The sequence below is a fragment of the Solanum tuberosum genome, unplaced genomic scaffold, assembly GCF_000226075.1.
Source record: "Solanum tuberosum cultivar DM 1-3 516 R44 unplaced genomic scaffold, SolTub_3.0 scf00026, whole genome shotgun sequence".
NCBI classification, from domain to species: Eukaryota; Viridiplantae; Streptophyta; class Magnoliopsida; order Solanales; family Solanaceae; genus Solanum; species Solanum tuberosum.
In genome coordinates this window covers 822,305-832,083 of record NW_006238952.1, presented here as the reverse complement: position 1 = coordinate 832,083, position 9,779 = coordinate 822,305, and the positions used below count along the sequence as shown (strand labels likewise).

The 9,779-nt window shown below is 34.4% G+C and overlaps 2 protein-coding genes across 2 annotated transcripts in view; both read left to right on the top strand.

The window, feature by feature from the left end:
• Window positions 1-911, top strand: LOC102595716 (probable E3 ubiquitin-protein ligase RNF217). Its single transcript, XM_006341374.2, has 2 exons — window positions 1-475; window positions 567-911. Exons 1-2 carry the CDS (start codon window positions 57-59, stop codon window positions 637-639), a joined length of 492 nt encoding a protein of 163 aa, XP_006341436.1. The 5' UTR covers window positions 1-56; the 3' UTR covers window positions 640-911.
• A 688-nt stretch (window positions 912-1,599) lies between these two features.
• Window positions 1,600-9,779, top strand: part of LOC102595386 (ribulose bisphosphate carboxylase/oxygenase activase, chloroplastic) — a 9,219-nt gene continuing 1,039 nt past the window's right edge. The window contains exons 1-11 of the mRNA XM_006341373.2: window positions 1,600-2,108; window positions 2,194-2,279; window positions 2,390-2,399; window positions 3,018-3,080; window positions 3,485-3,598; window positions 4,340-4,401; window positions 5,657-5,711; window positions 5,894-6,095; window positions 7,083-7,189; window positions 7,478-7,533; window positions 9,045-9,137. Coding sequence (XP_006341435.1) covers window positions 1,775-2,108; window positions 2,194-2,279; window positions 2,390-2,399; window positions 3,018-3,080; window positions 3,485-3,598; window positions 4,340-4,401; window positions 5,657-5,711; window positions 5,894-6,095; window positions 7,083-7,189; window positions 7,478-7,533; window positions 9,045-9,137 — 1,182 coding nt within the window. The 5' untranslated portion in view covers window positions 1,600-1,774. The remainder of the gene's footprint in view (window positions 2,109-2,193; window positions 2,280-2,389; window positions 2,400-3,017; window positions 3,081-3,484; window positions 3,599-4,339; window positions 4,402-5,656; window positions 5,712-5,893; window positions 6,096-7,082; window positions 7,190-7,477; window positions 7,534-9,044; window positions 9,138-9,779) is intronic.

The window sequence follows — 9,779 nt, the reverse complement described above, 5'->3', positions numbered from 1 at the left end:
GTCATTCTCCAATATCAAAAAATACGAACACAATACAGAAATTATAATAGCTAAGAATGTCTCTCCGTAATCTGATATCAGATGCCAAATATGCAAAGGAATTGCAGAAGCAATATGTTATTGGAGACTCTTTAGAAATTTTTGCAAGGTATGAAAAGGGCTTGATCGAGTCAGCTATTCCGAATCGAGAGAAATTGTATTGTCCTTATAAAAAATGTGCGAAGTTGCTCAGCCATGATGAAAAAGAGATTGTTATTAAGGGCAAATGTCCTTGGTGTGCAGGACTGTTGTGCGCGCGGTGCAGAGTACCTTGGCACACTGGGCGTGACTGCCAACAGTTTCAAAAGGAAGAAAAAGACAGAGAAGATGACTTAAGGGTTAAGCTGCTTGCTGAAAATCGCAAATGGAAGAATTGCCCCCATTGCAATTCTCTTGTTGATAAAGTTGATGATGGCTGTGTACACATTACTTGCAGGTTAGTGTGACGCCATCAGATCCTTTTTAAAATTACAGGAAGATTTTTTAGACTAACGTTACGTTGTTGTGTATATATATTGGCGATTCAGGTGTAAAGAGGAATTTTGCTACGCATGTGGAGAAACTTGGAGTCAAAGGCATTGGAATTGTCAGACTCGTTAATCATTTAGGAACATGAAGCTGGACAATACTACTGCAAACAACATATCAATTAAACCTCTTGTTATATTTAAAATCTTGAAAATAAGAATTAAAGTGACTTGATGATATAAAAGTTAATTATGTCGTTAATTTGATGCGCCATTCAAGTTGTATTATTATTATTATTATTATAGTACGAACTTGAGCCTTGTTTAGCAGTCCCTTGCTGAGTTGTTGTTGTGCTTAATATGCTTGAATTGGAGATCAAGAAGCTACGAAGCTTTTTACTTTTATTTCTTTTTTTTCATTCCTGTCAAAAGCTATGAGACTTTTCTCTTTCTTTCTTCTTTTTGTCAAAAGTTATAGAAGGGGCACAAAATAAAAGACGAGCTGTTAATAAAATGTACTTCAATGTCAAACTAGTGGGACGGATCATATGAATAATCAAAATATCAATCGGACCTTCAAAGGATGTGGTGCAGTGGATAAAATTGTTGCCTTTTTAACTAGAGCTCTCGAATTTGAGCAAATCTTTGGTAGGAAATATTTCCTCCCGAATGGGGCCTACGAGTATGTGGTATCGAGTTTAAAATAGTCAGACTACAATGTGAATATCGAACATTGAATGATAAATAAATAAAAATATCGATTAATTGACTCTACGGGTGTGTTTGGTTAGAATGAAAATGCTTTCCTAAAATATAATTTTTAAGGAATTAAGTGTTTTTTTAATCTATTACGTACTATTTACTATATTTAGTTATTTCCTAAATTAATTTACTAGTCTTATGAGTAAAGATTTAATTTTAATTCTCTACTCTTCATATGAGTTGATATTTAATTTTTGTCCTTTAAATTTAAATATATACTCAATGGAGAATAAATTCTTTAAAGACGCAAATAATTGTGATATATTAATATATTAAAAAATATAAATTTATGTCTCGTGAAAAAAACTATTTATCTTGACATACAAAAAAAAATTAAAAATCTAACCCCAAAATAAAGTTGGAGAAAAGAAGGGCGGGTTATTGTCGTGTGTGGCGCGAAATACCTCCAATTGATAGCGTTCCGATAACGTCAAACCAAAAAGCGTGTGAAGTTGTAACGGCTAATACAACAAAAGAAAACTAAAGGCCCAAAATTCTTCAAAACAATGGCTCTCTTGTTCAACACAAATCTCCTCAGAGCTCCTCTCACTTTCCACTCAATTCCACTTTCTCCTTCTAAGCAATTCCCCAATTACTCTTCTCTCTCTGTTCGTTGTTCATCTACTAATCAACAGAGTGATGAAATTCGAGATTCCGATCAAGATGAACCAAAGAAGAAGAAAAGACTCTCTGAACAGTCTTCATGGGAAACCAAAGATTCTGATGGCAAAGATTATCTTTATAGGCTTGGTGCAGAGGCCGATAATATGAATATTGCTGTTGGTGCTAGGGCTGGCGTCATTGATAGTCTCTTCGCGGGAAATTTCCTTGGAAAAGACTGTAAATAACTTCGATTTTTGTTTATCATTACCCTAGTTCATTGAAATTGTGTTGTGTTTATTGACGATTATCGTTGTTTTTCCAGCGGATATTGTGTTTGATTATAGGCAGAAGGTGACTAGGTCGTTTCAGTACCTTCAAGGCGATTACTATATTGCACCTGTGTTTCTGGTACATTGTTCTTTTGGGGGATTTTGCTTCTTGGTTGCTTATTGTTCGGAGAAAATTAATCAATACGAATTTCTCACCCGTTTCTTGTTTTTTTTTTTCTTGATGAACAGGATAAAGTTGGTAAGTGTCAGTCAGTGCCGCCATTCTACACGATCATTGTATTTGTGTATGATTACTGGTGTTTGATTCTAGCATTTTAGCTTTCTTTTGAATCTTTCCTGCCGGGGTCAATAGTAGGAATCTGTTTACTTATGGATTAAGCACTGTTCTATTTGTCTTATCTTTACCGTTTTTATTAGGAGTAGTAAAAATCATGAGTTGCTATTGTTTCGTTTCATATACGTGTTCTTACTTTAGCAGTTAAGGTAGTACTCAATGGGTAAATTGAAATTTCCTTTAGTCAAGGGCTCTATAGAAATTTTTTCTTGATGGCTAATCTAATTGTGGACTCAAAAGACTTATGTACATATTTTGCATCCGGTACATAACGTGTTTTCTCACAATCCTCTTTCCTTTCCTTTGATTTGTGGATGTGTTTATAAAATTGGTATAGTAGTTCATGTTCTTGGAGGATTAATACCTACACTTCTATACAGATTTTAACATGTAAACTTGTTATTTCACCCATGCACCTGTTATGCGGTTATTACAAGCAGAGCTGCCTTATTTAAGCACATTGGTGGTAACCTTTCTTTTACTGTCCCTCTTTCATTTATATGTGGAATCTTATCCCTGCAGTGTGTCACATTGTGAAGAACTACATTTCTCATATTTTGAACGCCAAAGTTCCCCTGATTCTAGGCAAGTATTTTCTCTTTGCTTTTCTGTCGTTGGAAACTTTAGGATCTTAGAATATGTACCTTATTCTGCGAAAGTATTTCTTGTACAAGTTTTATTTTTTGTAGAGATGTGTGAGCAACATATTCTGCACTGCTTTTCCTTTTAAAATAAACTCATGATGCTTCAATATTTTATCTTAGTGTAGGATTATCTTAGACATTTTGACTCTTATTTTATGCTTTCTGAACGTGATAATTGCTTTACACTCAAATTCAATCATGAAATGCCAGACCAAAGTGTAGTTTTTGATACTCCATGAATACTGTTAGTTTTGCAGCAAAAGATTTTGTATTATGCTCTATCAGCTTTTAAGCTGAATTTTAGGTATTTGAGAAGATATTGCTAAGTTGATATTTTTGTAACAGGTGTTTGGGGAGGAAAAGGGCAAGGCAAATCATTTCAAACCGAATTGATCTTTCAGGCAATGGGAATTGAACCTGTCATTATGTCTGCAGGAGAGCTAGAATCAGAAAGAGCTGGTAGCGTTATTTCTTTTAACTGTAAAAAATGCTCAAGAATGAGTTGGAACTTATTGACTAAACTTCAAACTGGAGTATTTATCATCATCTTGGATAAAGAAACAAAAAGAAAAGAACCCCTTGCAACTAATATTTTGAACTATAACAAGCTAGGGTGTCAATTTACACTAGGATGTACAAAAATCCTGTCAATGTTAGATCTGTTTGATGATTTTTGATGCAAGATGTGGACACAAAACTGACTCGTTGTCGTTCCTCCTCTGATATTGCTCCCACTGTCATATCAGGAAAGAGTGTAAAAAACTGACTACCTTTTCTTAAAATTATCTTCCATGGTATATAATCACGAGGCTATGCCTAGTTAAAGTAATAATTTTCATAGAGGAACCAAGATTTACTGTTGCTGGTTCAGAAAAGTATAGTTGATTTAAATGAGCATAAACATAGATATATATATATATAAACATAAGCTAGAGATTACCCTCATCCAACAATTTTATAGGTTAATATGGTAGATGACATTGCCATAATGAGACACAAAAGCTTACATGCAGAATCTCTTCCCAACTCAATTTGAGGACTCATATTTCGACCATCTAGGATGGTGATCATATTTATTTCCTTTTTCCAATTCTATAATCTGTGTTTTTTTCTATCCTTCTTTTATATATATATATATATACATTTTTTACTTTTACATGAGTTATTTACTTATTTTTCTTTTCATCTTTCCTCTAACAGGAGAACCGGGAAAGTTAATACGTGAGCGTTATAGAACTGCTTCTCAAGTGGTTCAGAACCAAGTTAGAAGCTTTACTGCTTTTATTACCGGTATATGTATATGTTTGTATGTCTGGGTCCTGTTATTCTACATAGGTCATGTTATGATTTATGTTATATGCTATGACTTATTAGCTGTTTTGGTTTTGACACATATTTATTCATTTTCTTGTTTCTTGTTTCCATTGACAATTGTTCATAGGGTAATGGATCACTCTCTGTTACTTTTTTTCTGTGACTAGAAATTCATAGAGAAGAATAATAGTGAACAGAAACTTTCACCCTACTTAACCCCATTATTTTATAGATCTAAGCAGCTCTTCTTCTCTGCCTCCTGTTTTCTTTTCATTCTCAATGCACAGGTTTCTTATTTCCCTTATCCTTAATCAATCATTCTTTCACTTTCTGTTCTTTCCTAGGATTCAGGCCATCTGCTACAACAACAACTTCATTCAGTTCTGAATATCATTTCTCTCCTCTTCCTTTGAAATTCTTTTCCTTGCCCACAACACCAACACTCTTCTTTTCACCTCTTTCTTTTTCCCTTCTTATCTGGCATTCACCTTTTCTGCTGTTGTTCTCGCTTCCTGCCTTTACGTCTTCTTTTTCTTCTCCCATGGCCTTATAAGCCTCTTTCCTTTTTCTGACTATTAAATTGTTGATTTTTTTAAACCATCAAAATTGTGTTAAAATAGTATTACTTTTGAGTACGTTTTCTTAATAATCTTAATGAAAGAACAATGTTGCTACTGAAAATATAAAAAGAGTATTCCAAAAAAGATGTTTAGTCCAGTTTTGTGCTTCTGGTGCATTTTACTTTGTTTATGTAATGACTAGCAAGATCTACTGTTTACTTCTTTCTAAAATGTTAACAATGCTCCAAATGGATCAATATGAGCGCTCCCGATATTGCAAAACATATATTCCTTCCTTTGTTCTGCCATGTTTTCATTATCCTAGGTGAAAAAGAAGTAAAAGTGCACCACACACGCGCGTGCGCGCGCACACACACATGATATTCCATGTTCTTGAGAATGTATACTTAGTCCACTGGCAAAAGAGTAGCTTCACAGCTTAGCATTTGGATGCATTGTCTATTTCACTCATGGACAAATGTTACAAAAGCATGCATATTTAATTCTGGATTCGATTGAAGTTTATGACTTTTGTGCTTTACTGAAACATTGTCTTAATTCCTGCTATAATTCTTTCTGGAGTCTTTCATAATGTATAAGTGAACTGTTAATGAACTGTGTTATGGTTCCTATTGCTTGACAGGGGAAAATGAGTGTTTTGATGATCAACGACATTGATGCTGGCCTTGGTAGATTTGGTAAGCTATATTATCTTTACTTAGATGTACGAATCTATACTTGTTGGTTTTTGTTTTTCAGTTTCCATCAAGCATCTCTTTGGTCTAAATGACTATATCTTTCAGCTCTCTTTTTGACCAAGAATTAAAAATGAACTGATATTATCCACTAAAGAGATTGCTTTTTATTTTTTGCTATGAAGGTAACACGCAAGTGACAGTCAACAACCAAATTGTTGTCGGAACTCTGATGAATTTGTGTGATAATCCTACAAGGGTAAGCGTGGGGCAGGACTGGAGAGAAGGAGATATAACACACAGGATTCCCATTATTGTGACAGGAAATGATTTTTCAACAATTTATGCTCCCCTAATTCGTGATGGGAGAATGGAGAAGTTCTATTGGTACTCCCCCTTCCCTCTCTTGCTTGTCCTAATCATTCGTTGGCTTCTTTCTTGCAACTTCGGAGTATATATAGGAGTCACGGGAATTACAACTAATCAGTTGCTGTAGGTTTGGTGCAGTCCAGAAACCTCAAAAGTTCTATCCTTAGTAGATTTACTTTTTACTTTTGAACATGTGAGGTTAACTTTTAATAACATCATTAGCATCTAAGATGGTGCTGAGAGGGTTACATTCAAAACACAAGAGCAAAACTTTTCCTTTCTAGCTTTGCAGTAACAAGGTCTCTACATCATTTACAAGGTCCATAATACAACAAAAAGCTAAGGACATCGTTCCTGGATTTAATTTTTGGGACACTTCAGAGTATAGTAAGGGTAGAAGACCTATTTGTTTTTATGAACTACCTGACGGTCCGTTTGGTGGAACACAATTTAACTTCTTACTTTCAAGTTTATGAAAAAGACAGTGCCACTGAAGCTAATATTTTGCAGAGATTTAAGTATATACTTTTTCTACAACAACTATGTATATACTTTGGCTATTTCTTGTTGATTTTAAATCATTCCAATGTTATGCTTAAACTGAACTAAAAATTCTTGATCAATCAAAGTTAAAAATGTTAATTTAGAAAGGGGGCTAGTCTCCTCTTCTCATCTTCCCTTTATTTAGTAATATTATTTAGTATTCACGTAGTAACTTACTCTTCATTTTTACTACTACTTGTTGGTTCATTTTCTTTGTTTATCTTGCTATTTTTCTGTCGTTATTTGGCTATATATTACACTTCTTTAGAGCTGAGGGTCTATCGGAAACAACCTCTTAACCCTACAAAGGTAGGGGTAAGGTCTGCATATATCCTACCCTCCCAAACCCCACTTGTGAGATTTCACTGGGTATGTTGTTGCAAATGAATTTAGATGTTCTCCGTACAAAGTGTTGTTATACATTTCTTGAGAGTAGTAACTATTTTCTCTTTCATGATATAGGCAGCCCACCCAAGAAGACATCGTGAATATTGTTTGCAGAATGTACGAGAAAGATGGCATAACAAAGGATGAGGTTGCGACTATTGTTAATACCTTCCCAAATCAAGGTGACCAACCATACATGAAAGTTGTTTTAATTCATTCTCATGGAACATATACAATTTTTTGATATTTTTTTGCTGGCTCACAATTCTGGCAATAAGGACTTACAATCGTACACAATCACATTGGTTACACATGTTATTATGGGACTATGGATTGGCTAAGAATTGGTTAAATATTACAGTTCATGATCATAAACTGTTTATATCACTAGATTGTCATATAAATAAAGTGAAAAATGCAGAGGTGCGAAAGCCTTTTTCCTCTCATATTTCTTGTTCTTCTCTTGGCAGCATTGGATTTTTATGGAGCTATGAGATCTAGAACATACGACCAGTCCATCCTAAAGGTAATCTAATTTGAGCAATGTCATTTTACTTTATTCAACCTAGCCTAGCATGTTTCCTAGGTGTCTTCTTGAGCTTTTTCTTGAACTAATTGGTCAAAGAACATTCTCTCATTTCGTCAGAGGAAAGAAAAGGCTAATGTTGCTAAAAGTTTCTCTTTATCGGAGTCATTGGAGAAAGTCAGGGTTAACTGTCTACTTAATTAGCTCTTACAATTAGTTTTCAGACGATGGAAAAACATGTAATTTGGTGAATAATGACATTATTATGTCTGGGGCAGTGGACAGAAATGTTAAGTTGCTGAGTTATGATCATTGCATCTGTGTTCCGGAAGCCGGGTATTCTATAAGATGCTTTACTATCAATAAAGAGAAACAAAGAAATTCATGGTAACCTCAGAAAAACGACATTCCACATTTTCCTTCTACCCTGAAAGACAACTAGATGACCATGTTGAGGTATAGCTAAAAAGGTTCATGCTTTTGTGTACGTCAAACCTTGTTATAATTCATTTGTTATAACGTCATTTCACTATAACGGCCTGATTTTCTCCAGAACCGATTTTTCTTAACGTCAAATACTAGTATAAATATATAACATCACCTCACTATTACAGCCATGAAAATCAAATGTTGCCACTATAATGGTGAATCCTTAAGAGTAGTTCACTAATGTTGTAAAAACTTATCAGGAGACAGACCCAACTTATGGAATTACATGGGTTTGTTGTTGTTGTTGAGTGTTCTTTTATCCATAGTAGATTCACATGGTTCTGTAGGTAAAAATTACTTTCTTCAACTTCTCTCAATTTACAAAGTTTGGGTGTTCTTTCCATAGTAGAAATCTTGAAACTAAAGTAATATGTCAATAAAGTCTCTTGGGATTGAGGTGTAGTTACGTTGTTATCATTATTCGTTGTAGAGTAATCTTTATTGTTTTTCTGGAAAGTGAAGAGCTGAAGAACAAGTGAGTTCATGAGAACTCGATATTATATTAGGATTATTTTGAATTTATAATGGAAGTTGGGACTTAAGTTATTGATTGGTCATAGAACAATGCAGTAGAGCCTTGCTAGTCTATTAATGCAGTACCATAGGGGAAATTCTCATTGTTTTTGGGATCAGTAGTCACTATATAGATGTTGGCAAAATCATAAGGAGGCTTTTCTGTAATTAGTGAATAAGATAAGATACAGATTCAATGTACTATAGTATTGCTCTATGATGGCTGGTTCTCGGATTTGTAAAACTCGGCAGCAAGCACTGCATATTTTCAAGCTGGTAGTCCATTCCACTTTTAAGGTTCTCAAAAAGGTCTATAGAAAAAAAGGCAGTTCCTTAATGAACACATTTGCTTCATCAATTGTTGTTGCTTGTAAATGGTGAGTACAAATAATTATTTTGTGTTTGTTTCTTTTCTACCACATTGGTATACAAGTTTCTAATCTAACACCAACTTTCGGAGACTTGATTAAAATTTCAGTTACTCTTTTGTGCTTTCCACTTTTATGTAGTGGGTTGAAGACTCTGGAGGTGCTGAAGATATTGGCAGAAGATTTCTTCGACAAAGAAAGAAGGGAGAACTCCCAGTTTTTATTCCTCCAGAGGTAAGGCATTTTCTGCTTCCCTTCCTTTTTCGTGACAATCAAGGCAGGAGGAAATCTGATTTCACTTGGTAAATTAATTTTACATTTAGTGTTGGCTTTCATGTTTGTTGATTTGGCAGAAAAGTTGTTCGGAAAACTAAAGAATCTCTTTTTTGACATAAGCAAGAAAAATGATAAAAATAATGCAAAGAAGGGGTTTGGGGGGGGGGGGGGGGGGAATGTGCATGTGGCTCTCCCCTTGGAGAGTGTAAAACACCAATTGCCTCTCTATACCAATGGAAGGACACATTTGCTTTATTATGATAATAAGTCCAAAATGTCCTACTATTTGGAATTTTCTCAACTTACTTGAGGTGGTCCAATTATTATCTACATATATATTTGGAAATTGGAACCCAAACTCCCATTACTATTATTTTATTAATTAATTTGGACCAACTCCTCAACTAGTGCCAAACATCCTCCCTCATGGGTTGGAATCCCATTCTTAACACTAGATATAGGACCCCGTGCCAGCACAGGGCCTAATATATATTTTTTTTAATTTTAATTTATGTTATATTATGAAATTTGAGAAGTTATTGAAAATTTTATATGATTTTAAAAATATTTTAAATTGTTAGCTATTGTGATTTGTAGTAC

Bases quoted from the DNA above. Each gene is read 5' to 3' on its own strand.
- LOC102595716 (XM_006341374.2), top strand. From the start codon at position 57: ATGTCTCTCCGTAATCTGATATCAGATGCCAAATATGCAAAGGAATTG. The intron at 476-566 runs GTTAGTGTGACG...TTGGCGATTCAG, and splicing joins TGTGTACACATTACTTGCAG to GTGTAAAGAGGAATTTTGCT.